Consider the following 18,695-nt stretch of genomic DNA (forward strand, 5'->3'; position numbering starts at 1 on the left):
ATAATAGTGTGAGAGTCCAGTCCATAGTAGATCTAACATAATAGTGTGAGAGTCCAGTCCATAGTGGATCTAACATAATAGTGAGAGTCCAGTCCATAGTGGATCCAACATAATAGTGAGAGTCCAGTCCATAGTGGATCCAACATAATAGTGAGAGTCCAGTCCATAGTGGATCTAACATAATAGTGAGAGTCCAGTCCATAGTGGATCTAACATAATAGTGTGAGAGTCCAGTCCATAGTGGATCCAACATAATAGTAAGAGTCCAGTCCATAGTGGATCTAACATAATAGTAAGAGTCCAGTCCATAGTGGATCTAACATAATAGTGAGAGTCCAGTCCATAGTGGATCTAACTTAATAGTGAGAGTCCAGTCCATAGTGGATCTAACATAATAGTAAGAGTCCAGTTCATAGTGGATCTAACATAATAGTGAGAGTCCAGTCCATAGTGGATCTAACATAATAGTGAGAGTCCAGTCCATAGTGGATCTAACGTAATAGTGAGAGTCCAGTCCATAGTGGATCTAACATAATAGTAAGAGTCCAGTTCATAGTGGATCTAACATAATAGTGAGAGTCCAGTCCATAGTGGATCCAACATAATAGTGAGAGTCCAGTCCATAGTGGATCTAACATAATAGTAAGAGTCCAGTCCATAGTGGATCTAACATAATAGTGAGAGTCCAGTCCATAGTGGATCTAACATAATAGTGAGAGTCCAGTCCATAGTGGATCTAACATAATAGTGTGAGTCCAGTCCATAGTGGATCTAACATAATAGTGAGAGTCCAGTCCTTAGTGGATCCAACATAATAGTGAGAGTCCAGTCCATAGTGGATCTAACATAATAGTGAGAGTCCAGTCCATAGTGGATCTAACATAATAGTGAGAGTCCAGTCCATAGTGGATCCAACATAATAGTGAGAGTCCAGTCCATAGTGGATCTAACATAATAGTGAGAGTCCAGTCCATAGTGGATCTAACATAATAGTGTGAGAGTCCAGTCCATAGTGGATCTAACATAATAGTGTGAGATTCCAGTCCATAGTGGATCTAACATAATAGTGTGAGATTCCAGTCCATAGTGGATCTAACATAATAGTTAAAGTCCAGTCCATAGTGGATCCAACATAATAGTGAGAGTCCAGTCCATAGTGGATCCAACATAATAGTGAGAGTCCAGTCCATAGTGGATCCAACATAATAGTAAGAGTCCAGTCCATAGTGGGGCCAGCAGGAGACCATCCCGAGCGGAGACAGGTCAGCAGTGCAGAGATGTCCCCAACCGATGCACAGGCGAGCGGTCCACCCTGGGTCCTGACTCTGGACAGCCAGCACTTCATCCATGGCCACCAGACCTGTGTCCCCCCTCCACAAGGGAGAGGGGAGCAGAGGAGAAAAGAAAAGAAACGGCAGATCAACTGGTCTAAAAGGGGGGTCTATTTAAAGGCTAGAGTATACAAATGAGTTTTAAGATGTGACTTAAATGCTTCTACTGAGGTAGCATCTCTAACTGTTACTGCTAGAACATTCCATAGTACTGGAGCCCCAATAGAAAACGCTCTATTGCCCGCAGACTTTTTGGGCTCTGGGAATCACTAATAAGCCGGAGTTCTTTGAAGGCAGATTTCTTGCCGGGACATATGGTACAATACAATCAGCAAGATAGGACGGAGTTAGACCGTGTAGTATTTTATACGTAAGTAGTAAAACCTTAAAGTCACATCTTAAGTGCACAGGAAGCCAGTGCAGGTGAGCCAGTATAGGTATATGTATATATGTATATAAAGGTATATACAGTATAGGCGTAATATGATCAAACTTTCTTGTTCTTGTCAAAAGTCTAGCAGCCGCATTTTGTACCAACTGTAATCTTTTAATGCTAGACATAGAGAGACGTGAAAATAATAGGTTACAGTAGTCGAGACGAGACGTAACGAACGCATGAATAATGATCTCAGCGTCGCTAGTGGATAAAATAGAACGAATTTTAGCGATATTACGGAGATGAAAGAAGGCCATTTTAGTAACACTCTTAATGTGTGACTAAGAAGAGAGTTGGGTGGAAGATAATACCCACATTCTTTACAGAGTCGCCTTGTGTAATTGTTTGCTTGTCAAATGTTAAGGTGGTATTATTAAATAAATGTCGGTGTTTAGCAGGACCGATAATCAGCATTTCCGTTGAGTTGCAAGAAGTTTATATATATATATATATATATATATATATATATATTCATAGCAGTAGTGGTGGTAGTAGTAATGGTAGGAGAGTAATGATCATTAATAGTAGTAGATGTATTAGTAGTACTAGTACTATTGTTATTATTATTATTATTTTTCATAGTAGTAGTGGTAATAGTTATGTTAGTAGATGCATTATCATAAGTAGTAGTAGAAGTATTAGTAGTACTAGTATTATTATTGTTGTTGTTATTATTCATAGTAGTAGTGGTAGTAGTAATGTTAGTAGATGCATTATCATTAGTAGTAGTATAAGTATTAGTAGTACTAGTATTATTGTTATTTTTGTTATTATTCATAGCAGTAGTGGTAGTAGTAATGGTAGTAGATTAATTATCATTAATAGTAGGAGAAGTATTAGTAGTACTAGTATTATTGTTATTGTTATTTGTCATAGTAGTAGTGGTAGTAGTAATGGTAGTAGATGCATTATCATTAGTAGTAGTACTAGTATTATTGTTATTATTATTATTATTATTGTTATTTTTCATAGTAGTAGTGGTAGTAGATGCATTATAATTAGTAGTAATAGTATTGTTAGTATTATTCATAGTAGTAATGGTAGAAGATTAATTATCAATAGTAGTAGAAGTATTAGTACTATTATTATTGTTATTATTATTATTTTTCATAGTAGTAGTGGTAGTAGTAATGGTAGTAGATGCATTATCATTAGTAGTAGTAGATGTATTAGTAGTACTAGTATTATTATTATTATTATTATTTGTCATAGTAGTAGTGGTAGTAGTAATGGTAGTAGATGCATTATCATTAGTAGTAGTACTAGTATTATTGTTATTATTATTATTATTATTGTTATTTTTCATAGTAGTAGTGGTAGTAGATGCATTATAATTAGTAGTAATAGTATTGTTAGTATTATTCATAGTAGTAATGGTAGAAGATTAATTATCATTAATAGTAGTAGAAGTATTAGTACTATTATTATTGTTATTATTATTATTTTTCATAGTAGTAGTGGTAGTAGTAATGGTAGTAGATGCATTATCATTAGTAGTAGTAGAAGTATTAGTACTCGTATTATTGCTATTATTATTATTATTATTTTTCATAGTAGTAGTAGTAATGGTAGTAGATGCATTATTAGTAGTAGTATAAGTATTGGTAGTACTAGTATTATTGTTATTGTTATTATTCATAGCAGTAGTGGTAGTAGTAATGGTAGTAGATTAATTATCATTAATAGTAGGAGAAGTATTAGTAGTACTAGTATTATTGTTATTGTTATTTGTCATAGTAGTAGTGGTAGTAGTAATGGTAGTAGATGCATTATCATTAGTAGTAGTACTAGTATTATTGTTATTATTATTATTATTGTTATTTTTCATAGTAGTAGTGGTAGTAGTAATGGTAGTAGATGCATTATCATTAGTAGTAGTAGTATTGTTAGTATTATTCATAGTAGTAATGGTAGTAGATGCATTATAATTAGTAGTAATAGTATTGTTAGTATTATTCATAGTAGTAATGGTAGAAGATTAATTATCATTAATAGTAGTAGAAGTATTAGTACTATTATTATTGTTATTATTTTTCATAGCAGTGGTGGTAGTAGTAATGGTAGTAGATGCATTATCATTAGTAGTAGTAGAAGTATAAGTAGTACTAGTATTATTATTATTATTCATAGTAGTAATGGTAGTAGATGCATTATCATTAGTAGTAGTACTAGTATTATTATTATTATTATTATTTTTCATAGTAGTAGTGGTAGTAGTAATGGTAGTAGATGAATTATCATTAGTAGAACTATTAGTAGTACTAGTATTATTATTATTTTTCGTAGTAGTAATGGTAGTAGATGCATTATCATTAGTAGTAGTAGAAATGAAATGAAATGAATTATATTTATATAGCGCTTTTCTCCAGTGACTCAAAGCGCTTTACATAGTGAAAGGCAGTATGTAAGTTCCATTTAAAGCAGTGTGGGTGGCACTGGGAGCAGGTGGGTAGAGTGTCTTGCCCAAGGACACAACGGCAGTGACCAGGATGGCAGAAGCAGGGATCGTACCTGCAACCCTCAAGTTGCTGGCACGGCCGCTCTACCAACCGAGCTATACCGCCCCATTTAATTAGTATTAGTAGTACTAGTATTATTGTTATTGTTGTTATTATTCATAGTAGTAGTAATGGTAGTAGATTAATTATCATTAATAGTAGTAGACGTATTAGTAAAGCGCTTTGAGTACCTTGAAGGTAGAAAAGCGCTATACAAGTACAACAACCCATAGTAGTACTAGTATTATTATTATCATAGTAGTAGTGGTAGTAGTAATGGTGGTAGATGCATTATCATTAGTAGTAGTAGATGTATTAGTAGTACTAGTATGATTGTTATTATTATTGTTATTTTTCATAGTAGTAGTAATGGTAGTAGATGCATTATTAGTAGTAGTAGAAGTATTAGTAGTGCTAGTATTATTGGTATTGTTATTATTATTCATAGTAGTAGTAATGGTAGTAGATGCATTATCATTAGTAGTAGTAGAAGTATTAGTAGTAGTATTACTATTATTATTATTGTTATTATTATTATTATTATTCATAGTTGTAGAAGTATTAGTAGTACTAGTACTATTGGTATTAGTATTACTATTGTTCTTATTATTCATAGTAGTAGTAGAAGTATTAGTACTAGTATTATTGGTATTAATATTACTATGATGGTTATTATTATTCTTAGTAGTAGTAATGGTAGTGGATGCATTATCATTAGTAGTAGTAGTATAAGTATTAGTAGTACTAGTATTATTATTATCATCACTATTATTAGTAGTAGTACTACTAGTCGTGGTAGTACAAGTACTAATATTATTATTATTATAAATAGTCATAGCAGTATTTGTAATAGATGTATTAATAGTAGTAGCAGTTGCAGTAGTAGTAGTAAAACATTTTAGTAGTACTATTATTATTATTAGTGTAGTAGTAAATGTATTAGTAATACTATTATTATTAATAGTAGTAGTAAAAGTATTAGTTGTAGTAGTAGTAGAAGTTGTATTGGTAGTACAAGACAATATAATACAAACACATTTAGTAGTACTGTTATTATTATTATTATTGTTAATAATAGTAGAAGTATTAGTAGCACTATTATTGTTAATAGTAGTAGTATTGGTAGTACTGTTAATAATAGTAGTAGTGTTGGTAGTAGAAGTATTATTAGTAGTAAAACATTTTAGTAGTACTGATGTTAGTAGTAGAAGAAGAAGTATCAGTTGTACTATTATTGTTAATAGTAGTGTTAGTAGTACTACTGTTATTTTGGTAGTAGAAGTATTAGCACTAGTATTAATATTATTAGTATAAGTATTATATATAGCATATAGTATATTACTAGTAGTATAAATTATTGGCTTATTATTATTATTATTAGTAGTAGTAACAGTACTAGAAGTAATATTATTATTATTATTAGTGGTAGTAATAATATTGGTAGTAGTAGTAGTGTTATTTTATTAGTTGTGGGATAAGTAGTAGTACTAGTATTATTATTATTAGTAGTAGTAGTAGTGTGCAGCCCTTTGAGACACTTGTGATTTAGGGCTATATAAATAAACATTGATTGATTGATTGATAGTATTATTACAATTATTATTAGTACTACTAGTATTACAAAACCAGTGAAGTTGTCACGTTGTGTAAATGGTAAATAAAAACAGAATACAACAAATCCTTTTCAACTTATATTCAATTGAATGCACTACAAAAACAACATATTTCATGTTCACACTGAGAAACTTGATTTTTTTGTGTGCAAATAATCATTAACTTAGAATTTAATGGCAGCAACACATTGCAAAAAAGTTGGCACAGGGACATTTTCACCACTGTGTTACATGGCCTTTCCTTTTAACAACACTCAGTAAACGTTTGGGAAGTGAGGAGACACATTTTTGAAGCTTCTCAGGTGGAATTCTTTCCCATTCTTGCTTGATGTACAGCTTAAGTTGTTCAACAGTCCGGGGGTCTCCGTTGTGCTATTTTAGGCTTCATAATGCGCCACACATTTTCAATGGGAGACAGGTCTGGACTACAGGCAGGCCAGTCTAGTACCCGCACTCTTTTACTATGAAGCCACGTTGATGTAACACGTGGCTTGGCGTTGTCTTGCTGAAATAAGCAGGGGCGTCCATGGTAACGTTGCTTGGATGGCAACATATGTTGCTCCAAAACCTGTATGTACCTTTCAGGCAAGTTACCCATGTCTTGGGCACAAATGCACCCCCATACCATCACACATGCTGGCTTTTACACTTTGCGCCTATAACAATCCGAATGGTTCTTTTCCTCTTTGGTCCGGAGGACACAACGTCCACAGTTTCCAAAAACAATTTGAAATGTGGACTCGTCAGAACACTTTCCCACTTTGCATCAGTCCATCTTAGATGAGCTCAAGCCCAGCGAAGCCGGCGGCGTTTCTGGGTGTTGTTGATAAATGGCTTTCGTTATGCATAGTAGAGTTTTAACTTGCACTTACAGATGTGGCAACCAACTGTAGTTACTGACAGTGGTTTTCTGAAGTGTTCCTGAGCCCATGTGGTGATATCCTTTACTCACTGATGTCGGTTTTTGATGCAGTACCGCCTGAGGGATCGAAGGTCACGGGCATTCAATGTTGGTTTTCAGCCTTGCTGCTTACGTGCAGTGATTTCTCCAGATTCTCGGAACCTTTTGATGATATTACAGACCGTAGATGGTGAAATCCCTAAATTCCTTGCAATAGCTGGTTGAGAAATGTTGGACAATTTGCTCACGCATTTTTTCCACAAAGTGGTGACCCTTGTTTGTGAATAACAGCATTTCATGGAAGCTGCTTGTATACCCAATCATGGCACCCACCTGTTCCCAATTGGCCTGTTCACCTGTGAAATGTTCCAAATAAGTGTTTGATGAGCATTCCTCAACTTTCTCAGTCTTTTTTGCCACCTGTGCCAGCTTTTTTGAAACATGTTGCAGGCATCAAATTCCAAATGAGCTAATATTTGCACACACAAAAAAAATTCTCAGTTCAAACGTTAAGTATCTTGTCTTTGCAGTCTATTCAATTGAATAGAAGTTGAAAAGGATTTGAAATTCTGTTTTTATTTACCATTTACACAACGTGACAACTTCACTGCTTTTGTAGAAGTATTGCCCAGATTGATATGATGATTATTATTACTGTGATTATGACAATTACTAATACATTTGTTAGTAATTATATTGCCATCATTGTTGATGATGCAAATTATTATTTGTATAATTGTTAAAAATGTTTATATGATTATTATCAGTAGTGGTATTAGTATATGCATCACTGTTATTATAAAGATGATTATTATTTGTATAATTAACATTTGTAATATGATTATTATTAATATTTAATTATTGACAACATCAGTAGTAGTAGTAGTATATGCATCACTGTTATTATAATGATGATTATTATTTGTATAATTGTTAAAAATGTTTATATGATTATTATTATTTAATTATTGACAACATCAGTAGTGGTATTAGTATATGCATCACTGTTATTATAATGATTATTATTATTTGTATAATTAACATTTGTAATATGATTATTATTTGTATAATTAACATTTGTAATATGATTATTGTTAATATTTAATTATTGACAACATCAGTAGTAGTATTAGTATATGCATCACTGTTATTATAATGATGATTATTATTTGTATAATTGTTAAAAATGTTTATATGATTATTGTTATTTAATTATTGACAACATCAGTAGTGGTATTAGTATATGCATCACTGTTATTATAATGATGATTATTATTTGTATAATTAACATTTGTAATATGATTATTATTATAATGATGATTATTATTTGTATAATTAACATTTGTAATATGATTATTATTAATATTTAATTATTGACAACATCAGTAGTGGTATTAGTATATGCATCACTGTTATTATAATGATGATTATTATTTGTATAATTGTTAAAAATGTTTATATGATTATTATTAATATTTAATTATTGACAACATCAGTAGTGGTATTAGTATATGCATCACTGTTATTATAATGATGATTATTATTTGTAATATGATTATTATTTAATTATTGACATCAGTAGTGGTATTAGTATATGCATCACTGTTATTATAAAGATGATTATTATTTGTATAATTAACATTTGTAATATGATTATTATTAATATTTAATTATTGACAACATCAGTAGTAGTATTAGTATATGCATCACTGTTATTATAATGATGATTATTATTTGTATAATTATTAAAAATGTTTATATGATTATTGTATAATTATTGACAACATCAGTAGTGGTATTAGTATATGCATCACTGTTATGATTATTACTGTTCAAATGTTCACAGTACGATTGCAGTTATTATTATCAGTGGTATTAGTATTTTCATAATGATGATTTTTGTTCGTATTTATATTATGTTAGTTATTACAATTATTATACAACAAATATTTTTACTAGTATTACTTTTAGTAATAATGTGTTAATAGTAGTGTTATTTTGGTAGTAGAAGTATACACTGTTGTTCAAATGTTCATTAGGATTATTAATAATGTTCATTAGTAGTATTACTAGTATTGGCATCACTCTTATTATAACGATGATTATTGCTGTCAGAAGTGTTATTATCAGTAGTAGTAGCAGCACTGTCACCAATCAGATGACGGTGTTCCAATTTTTGTTATGTTAATTATTACAATGATTTTACTGTGAGTATTTTTAAGTAGCTTTTCTTGTTCAAATTATTTTTATTATTGATATAAGTATTAGTAGTATCGTCATCATGATAATGATTATTGTTCAATTTTGTATTATTATTTTTTTTCATTAATACTGTTATAACTAGTATTAATATGTCATCATTGCAACAATAATGTAGTTAAAATGATTATTGTAAGTTGTAGCAATCATTACTATTGTTGTAATTATGATTATGCATATTATTACAAATATGTTATTAGTAGCAGAAATAGTAGTACTAATATTAGTGTATACAAGTATTATTATTCCTATCATTGTTGTCAATGTAACGAGTGTGTGTCCGTGCAGGTCGTCCGCCATCATTGCACCTCTCAGTCTTGTCAAGGATGTCTGCTACCAGCCTGTCTTCATCAACCCTGAGCAGCTGGAGCAGTGTGTCTTTGCTACTGAGGTGAGGTCACACACACACACACACACACACACACACACACACACACACACACACACACTTGTGTTTTCTTACCTTCTTGAGACCTCTGAAAAATGCCTATCTCTCTAGGACCAGCCTTTCTAGATATTTAAAGATGTATATTTACAACATTAGTAATATCTACATACCGTATTTTTCGGAGTATAAGTCGCATCGGCCGAAAATGTATAATAAAAAAGGAAAAAAATATAAGTCACACTGGAGCCCGGCCAAACTGTCACACTGCAGCCCGGCCAAACTATGAAAAAAACTGCGACTTATAGTCCGAAAAATACGGTATTATGCAAATCTAACAAAGGTAAGCTTTTAGTACTTTTTTTTAATTTTTTTTAATTTGTTTGTATCGTATTTTTCGGAGTATAAGTCGCATCGGCCGAAAATGCATAATAAAAAAGAAAAAAACATATATAAGTCGCACTGGAGCCCGGCCAAACTATGAAAAAAACTGCGACTTATAGTCCGAAAAATACGGTATTATGCAAATCTAACAAAGGTAAGCTTTTAGTACTTTTTTTTTTTTTTTTTTAATTTGTTTGTACCTTATTTTTCGGAGTATAAGTCGCATCGGCCGAAAATGCATAATAAAAACATATATAAGTCGCACTGGAGCCCGGCCAAACTATGAAAAAAACTGCGACTTATAGTCCGAAAAATACGGTATTATGCAAATCTAACAAAGGTAAGCTTTTAGTACTTTTTTTTAATTTTTTTAAATTTGTTTGTATCGTATTTTTCGGAGTATAAGTCGCATCGGCCGAAAATGCATAATAAAAAAGAAAAAAACATATAAGTCGCACTGGAGCCCGGCCAAACTATGAAAAAAACTGCGACTTATAGTCCGAAAAATACGGTATTATGCAAATCTAACAAAGGTAAGCTTTTAGTACTTTTTTTTTTTTTTTTTTTATTTGTTTGTACCTTATTTTTCGGAGTATAAGTCGCATCGGCCGAAAATGCATAATAAAAACATATATAAGTCGCACTGGAGCCCGGCCAAACTATGAAAAAAACTGCGACTTATAGTCCGAAAAATACGGTATTATGCAAATCTAACAAAGGTAAACTTTTAGTACTTTTTTTTCTTTTTTTATTTGTTTGTACTGCATTTTTCGGAGTATAAGTCGCACCTGCCGAAAATGCATAATAAAAAAGGAAAAAAACATAAGTCGCACTGGAGCCCGGCCAAACTATGAAAAAAAACTGCGACTTATAGTCCGAAAAATACGGTATTATGCAAATCTAACAAAGGTAAGCTTTTAGTACTTTTTTTTTGTTTTTGTTTTTTTGTTTGTACCGTATTTTTCGGAGTATAAGTCGCATCGGCCGAAAATGCATAATAAAGAAGGAAAAAAACATATATAAGTCACACTGGAGCCCGGCCCAACTATGAAAAAAACTGCGACTTATAGTCCGAAAAATACGGTATTATGCAAATCTAACAAAGGTAAGCTTTTAGTACATTTTTTGTTTTTTTAATTTGTTTGTACTGTATTTTTCGGAGTATAAGTCGCACCTGCCGAAAATGCATAATAAAAAAGGAAAAAAACATATATAAGTCGCACTGAAGCCCGGCCAAACTATGAAAAAAACTGACTTATAGTCCGAAAAATACGGTATTATGTAAATCTAACAAAGGTAAGCTTTTAGTACTTTTTTTTTTTTTAAATTTGTTTGTACCGTATTTTTCAGAGTGTAAGTCGAACCTGCCAAAAATGCATAATAAAAAAGGAAAAAAACATATAAGTCGTACTGGAGCTATGAAAAAAACTGCGACTTATAGTCCGAAAAATACGGTATTATGCAAATCTAACAAAGGTAAGCTTTTAGTACTTTTTAAAAAAAAATTATTTGTTTGTACTGTATTTTTCGGAGTATAAGTCGCATTGGCTGAAAATGCATAATAAAAAAGGGAAAAAAACATATATAAGTCACACTGGAGCCCGGCCAAACTATGAAAAAAACTGCGACTTATAGTCCGAAAAATACGGTATTATGCAAATCTAACAAAGGTAAGCTTTTAGTACTTTTTTTTCTTTTTTTATTTGTTTGTACTGCATTTTTCGGAGTATAAGTCGCACCTGCCGAAAATGCATAATAAAAAAGGAAAAAAACATAAGTCGCACTGGAGCCCGGCCAAACTATGAAAAAAAACCGACTTATAGTCCGAAAAATACGGTATTATGCAAATCTAACAAAGGTAAGCTTTTAGTACTTTTTTTTCCTTTTTTTTATTTGTTTGTACCGTATTTTTCGGAGTATAAGTCGCATTGGCTGAAAATGCATAATAAAAAAGGAAAAAAAACATATATAAGTCACACTGGAGCCCGGCCAAACTATGAAAAAAACTGCGACTTATAGTCCGAAAAATACGGTATTATGCAAATCTAACAAAGGTAAGCTTTTAGTACTTTTTTTTCTTTTTTTATTTGTTTGTACTGCATTTTTCGGAGTATAAGTCGCACCTGCCGAAAATGCATAATAAAAAAGGAAAAAAACATAAGTCGCACTGGAGCCCGGCCAAACTATGAAAAAAAACCGACTTATAGTCCGAAAAATACGGTATTATGCAAATCTAACAAAGGTAAGCTTTTAGTACTTTTTTTTTGTTTTTGTTTTTTTGTTTGTACCGTATTTTTCGGAGTATAAGTCGCATCGGCCGAAAATGCATAATAAAGAAGGAAAAAAACATATAAGTCACACTGGAGCCCGGCCAAACTATGAAAAAAACTGCGACTTATAGTCCGAAAAATACGGTATTATGCAAATCTAACAAAGGTAAGCTTTTAGTACTTTTTTTTTGTTTGTTTTTTTTTGTTTGTACCGTATTTTTCGGAGTATAAGTCGCATCGGCCGAAAATGCATAATAAAGAAGGAAAAAAACATATATAAGTCACACTGGAGCCCGGCCAAACTATGAAAAAAACTGCGACTTATAGTCCGAAAAATACGGTATTATGCAAATCTAACAAAGGTAAGCTTTTAGTACTTTTTTAAAAATTTGTTTGTACCGTATTTTTCGGAGTATAAGTCGCATCGGCCGAAAATGCAAAATAAAAAAGGAAAAAAACATATAAGTCGCACTGTGGCCCGGCCAAACTATGAAAAAAACTGCGACTTATAGTCCAAAAAATACGGTATTATGCAAATCTAACAAAGGTAAGCTTTTAGTACATTTTTTTTTGTTCTTTTTTGTTTGTACTGTATTTTTCGGAGTATAAGTCGCACCTGCCGAAAATGCATAATAAAAAAGGAAAAAAACATATGTCGCACTGGAGCCCGGCCAAACTATGAAAAAAACTGCGACTTATAGTCCGAAAAATACGGTATCATGTAAATCTAACAAAGGTAAGCTTTTAGTACATTTTTTTGTACCGTATTTTTCAGAGTATAAGTCGCACCTGCCGAAAATGCTTAATAAAAAAGGAAAAAAACATATAAGTCGCACTGTGGCCCGGCCAAACTATGAAAAAAACTGCGACTTATAGTCCAAAAAATACGGTATTATGCAAATCTAACAAAGGTAAGCTTTTAGTACTTTTTTTTGTTTGTTTGTTTGTACCGTATTTTTCGGAGTATAAGTCGCACCTGCCGAAAATGCTTAATAAAAAAGGAAAAAAACATATGTCGCACTGGAGCCCGGCCAAACTATGAAAAAAACTGCGACTTATAGTCCGAAAAATACGGTATCATGTAAATCTAACAAAGGTAAGCTTTTAGTACATTTTTTTGTACCGTATTTTTCAGAGTGTAAGTCGCACCTGCCGAAAATGCTTAATAAAAAAGGAAAAAAACATAAGTTGCACTGGAGCCCGGCCAAACTATGAAAAAAAACTGCGACTTATAGTCCGAAAAATACGGTATTATGCAAATCTAACAAAGGTAAGCTTTTAGTACATTTAAAAAAAATTTTTTGTTGTTGTTTGTACCGTATTTTTCGGAGTATAAGTCGCATCGGCCGAAAATGCATAATAAAGAAGGAAAAAAACATATACAGGTAAAAGCCAGTAAATTAGAATATTTTGAAAAACTTGATTTATTTCAGTAATTGCATTCAAAAGGTGTAACTTGTACATTATATTTATTCATTGCACACAGACTGATGCATTCAAATGTTTATTTCATTTAATTTTGATGATTTGAAGTGGCAACAAATGAAAATCCAAAATTCCGTGTGTCACAAAATTTGAATATTACTTAAGGCTAATACAAAAAAGGGATTTTTAGAAATGTTGGCCAACTGAAAAGTATGAAAATGAAAAATATGAGCATGTACAATACTCAATACTTGGTTGGAGCTCCTTTTGCCTCAATTACTGCGTTAATGCGGCGTGGCATGGAGTCGATGAGTTTCTGGCACTGCTCAGGTGTTATGAGAGCCCAGGTTGCTCTGATAGTGGCCTTCAACTCTTCTGCGTTTTTGGGTCTGGCATTCTGCATCTTCCTTTTCACAATACCCCACAGATTTTCTATGGGGCTAAGGTCAGGGGAGTTGGCGGGCCAATTTAGAACAGAAATACCATGGTCCGTAAACCAGGCACGGGTAGATTTTGCGCTGTGTGCAGGCGCCAAGTCCTGTTGGAACTTGAAATCTCCATCTCCATAGAGCAGGTCAGCAGCAGGAAGCATGAAGTGCTCTAAAACTTGCTGGTAGACGGCTGCGTTGACCCTGGATCTCAGGAAACAGAGTGGACCGACACCAGCAGATGACATGGCACCCCAAACCATCACTGATGGTGGAAACTTTACACTAGACTTCAGGCAACGTGGATCCTGTGCCTCTCCTGTCTTCCTCCAGACTCTGGGACCTCGATTTCCACAGGAAATGCAAAATTTGCATGGTTGGGTGATGGTTTGGGGTGCCATGTCATCTGCTGGTGTCGGTCAACTCTGTTTCCTGAGATCCAGGGTCAACGCAGCCGTCTACCAGCAAGTTTTAGAGCACTTCATGCTTCCTGCTGCTGACCTGCTCTATGGAGATGGAGATTTCAAGTTCCAACAGGACTTGGCGCCTGCACACAGCGCAAAATCTACCCGTGCCTGGTTTACGGACCATGGTATTTCTGTTCTAAATTGGCCCGCCAACTCCCCTGACCTTAGCCCCATAGAAAATCTGTGGGGTATTGTGAAAAGGAAGATGCAGAATGCCAGACCCAAAAACGCAGAAGAGTTGAAGGCCACTATCAGAGCAACCTGGGCTCTCATAACACCTGAGCAGTGCCAGAAACTCATCGACTCCATGCCACGCCGCATTAACGCAGTAATTGAGGCAAAAGGAGCTCCAACCAAGTATTGAGTATTGTACATGCTCATATTTTTCATTTTCATACTTTTCAGTTGGCCAACATTTCTAAAAATCCCTTTTTTGTATTAGCCTTAAGTAATATTCAAATTTTGTGACACACGGAATTTTGGATTTTCATTTGTTGCCACTTCAAATCATCAAAATTAAATGAAATAAACATTTGAATGCATCAGTCTGTGTGCAATGAATAAATATAATGTACAAGTTACACCTTTTGAATGCAATTACTGAAATAAATCAAGTTTTTCAAAATATTCTAATTTACTGGCTTTTACCTGTATAAGTCGCATTTTTTGGGGAAATGTATTTGATAAAAGCCAACACCAAGGATAGACAATTTAAAATAAATAAAGAATAGTGAACAGGCTGAATAAGTGTACATTATATGAGGCATAAATAAGCAACTGGTATGTTAACGTAACATATTATGGTAAGAGTCATTCAAATAACTATAACATATAGAACATGCTATACGTTTACCAAACAATCTGTCACTCCTAATCGCTAAATCCCATGAAATCTTATACGTCTAGTCTCTTACGTCAATGAGATCAATAATATTATAATGTGTTCATCATTTCACACATAAGTCGCTCCTGAGTATAAGTCGCACCCCCGGCCAAACTATGAAAAAAAACTGCGACTTATAGTCCGAAAAATACGGTAATTGATTTTTAATCTTCATTATTTACTTCAAGTTATTACCATATCTGTCTACCGTATATTACCAAATAGTAGCCTGGGCGTTTATTTCACAAAATCGATTTTGGAGACAGGCGTTTAAAAGAAGCAGGCGGTTATTTGCACAAGGCTTTTATTTATTTTTGCACCAGGCCATTATTTGGTTACAACGGTTACTGTCCAGTATTTTTTTTTCATACAAAAAACTTTAAATGTAAAAGCTATTGTAAACATACAACAAAAAAACAAGAGATCAACATGAGGTCGGCTATCAAAAGACAAGAGATCAACATGAGGTAGGCTATCAAAAAAACAAGAGATCAACATGAGGTAGGCTATCAAAAAAACAAGAGATCAACATGAGGTAGGCTATCAAAAAACAAGAGATCAACATGAGGTCGGCTAGCAAAAAACAAGAGATCAACATGAGGTAGGCTATCAAAAAACAAGAGATCAACATGAGATAGGCTATCAAAAAACAAGAGATCAACATGAGGTAGGCTATCAAAAAACAAGAGATCAACATGAGGTAGGCTATCAAAAAACAAGAGATCAACATGAGGTAGGCTATCAAAAAACAAGAGATCAACATGAGGTCGGCTATCAAAAAACAAGAGATCAACATAAAAAGTTAAAGTTAAAGTACCAATGATTGTCACACACACACTAGGTGTGGCGAGATTATTCTCTGCATTTGACCCATCACCCTTGATCACCCCCTGGGAGGTGAGGGGAGCAGTGGGCAGCAGCGGTGGCCGCGCCCGGGAATCATTTTGGTGATTTAACCCCCAATTCCAACCCTTGATGCTGAGTGCCAAGCAGGGAGGTAATGGGTCCCATTTTTATAGTCTTTGGTATGACTCGGCCGGGGTTAACAACCTACCGATCTCAGGGCGGACACTCTAACCACTAGGCCACTGAGGTAGGCTATCAAAAAACAAGAGATCAACATGAGGTAGGCTATCAAAAAACAAGAGATCAACATGAGGTAGGCTATCAAAAGACAAGAGATCAACATGAGGTAGGCTATCAAAAAAACAAGAGATCAACATGAGGTAGGCTATCAAAAAACAAGAGATCAACATGAGGTAGGCTATCAAAAAACAAGAGATCAACATGAGGTAGGCTAGCAAAAAACAAGAGATCAACATGAGGTAGGCTATCAAAAAACAAGAGATCAACATGAGGTAGGCTAGCAAAAAACAAGAGATCAACATGAGGTAGGCTATCAAAAAACAAGAGATCAACATGAGGTAGGCTATCAAAAGACAAGAGATCAACATGAGGTCGGCTATCAAAAGACAAGAGATCAACAAGGCCTCAACATGGCAGTAGTGCAACAATTGTCAAATAAAATACCAATACTAAAAATAAATAAACTTTTTAAATAAAGCAGCCTACCGGGATAAATAAAAATATTGGTACCAAGTACTCAAGTATAAAACCCACCATCAAAACAGAACAATACTGTCACTTAAATAAAATAAAGGCTACAGTACTCCAAGTTTTAAATAAAGCAGCATACAGGAAAAATAAAATTAGTACTCTATAAAACCATCAAAACAATAATACTGCAGCAAACGCAACCCCAGTAGCATTTTAATCTAAATTATGCAAATAACAGCCCATGGGCGGCTATTAGGAAGAGGCGGTTAATTCACATAATGGGGTCAGACCCCGGGCGGCTATTAGGACAGGGCGGGTATTTGCCCAAGGGCGTTTATTTGGTAATATACGGTATATACATATTTATTTATTTAAAAAAGAATAACTTTGGCCAAAGGGGGCGCATTTCAATGTCTTACACACACTTGTTATTACATATGTTGGCCAGAGGGGGAGCACTTCAAATTTTTACACACACTTGTTATTTCATATGTTGAGCACTTTCAAAAGCGACAGTCAATTTGAAGAAAAAAAAAATTGGGATGGATTTCACCACCAGGGGTGCAAATGAGATCTCTATTGTTTGTAACGTGCTTAAGGCCGATGACAAAGGAGTCAGGGACCACAGATGGCCCCTGTGCCGCACTTTGGCTAACACTACTAAAGTCTTAGTAGCGTAGTGTATTTGTTCATCCTATGGTCACATGTGGGTTGTCTCACGTCCGCACCGGAAGTGGTCAAATCAACCAAAAAAATCCTGCCTTTGGAGCAATGTTCACGGACTCTAGTATTTGGCTGTCTATTAGATGCAATGGTTTTAACTTGTTCACACCTCCTCATATGGAAGCTACTTTTCCTCGTTGATGTCTCAAGAAGGGCAGAAACACAAGAACACACACACACACACACACACACTAAAGTCACGTGACAACTCACCGCTCTATCCCTGTCTTCGGCAGGTGTGAGTGACGTCCATGGAGCGAGGCGACAGACTTCCTGTCCAGGACTTTTATTTCCTCGAGTATTTATTGCTGCTTATTGCTGGAGACAAACTTTGTTCCGCTGCAACGACAAAACCACCGACTGAATGTCCTGCGTTATTTTGCACTCTCTCTCTCTCTCTCTCTCTCTCTCGATTGTTCATGCAATGATACAAACACGTTATCCAAGAGCTCCTCAAATCAGCATCCACGTCAAGTGCTTCCTGTGCAATTTCAAAGTAAGAGCAGGAAGAGGACGTGTTGAAAGTGCCTGAGACACGACAACAATCACACGCCGTCGAAGTGTGACGTTCCCGACGCCCTCGGGAAGAAAAAAAAAAACATGTTATTTTTGTACGCCATTTGATACCAAAAATATGTGTGTTTGTTTGTTAATTTATTATTTAATTTGTACATAAAGCTGTATTTATAAGAGATCAGTGTATATACATGTCCTCCTACCCATCAGCAAATATATTTTCACAAATAAATGACGAAATTGAGTGTGTGTGTATGATCCACTTCCTGCTTACAAGAAAGTGTTCCTAGTTGAGTTTCCCTGCATAAACAATCGGGGAAGTCACATGACCATTTTAGGTCAAAAACCTCAACATGGTTTTACTTGGAGTGTGTGTGTGTGTGTGTGTGTGTGTGTGTGTGCCAAGTTCTCCCTCTGGGCCTGTTTGCTTTTACTTTCTCTTGTTGCCATGACAACCTTAACTGATTGGCACAGCAGACGCACCTGAGTCAAACAGAAACCAGCACGCTGAGCGGGGTTCAAAAGGTCAGACGGTGGAGGTTTTCTTCAAGTGTGTGTGTGTGTGTGTGTGTGTGTTCTGGCAATGCTTACTTAATGGGGACATCGTTCTGTTTACACA

The 18,695-nt window shown here is 34.3% G+C and overlaps 1 protein-coding gene across 1 annotated transcript in view; it reads left to right on the forward strand.

Moving 5' to 3' along the window:
• Positions 1 to 18,320, forward strand: part of dlc (deltaC) — a 97,319-nt gene extending 78,999 nt beyond the window's left edge. Inside the window, exons 9-10 of the mRNA XM_061972242.1 lie at positions 9,327 to 9,429; positions 17,797 to 18,320. Of these exons, the coding sequence (XP_061828226.1) occupies positions 9,327 to 9,429; positions 17,797 to 17,802 (109 nt within the window). The 3' untranslated portion in view covers positions 17,803 to 18,320. The remainder of the gene's footprint in view (positions 1 to 9,326; positions 9,430 to 17,796) is intronic.
• Positions 18,321 to 18,695: the final 375 nt, after the last annotated feature.

This window comes from Nerophis lumbriciformis, linkage group LG17 (assembly GCF_033978685.3).
Source record: "Nerophis lumbriciformis linkage group LG17, RoL_Nlum_v2.1, whole genome shotgun sequence".
Taxonomy (NCBI): Eukaryota; Metazoa; Chordata; class Actinopteri; order Syngnathiformes; family Syngnathidae; genus Nerophis; species Nerophis lumbriciformis.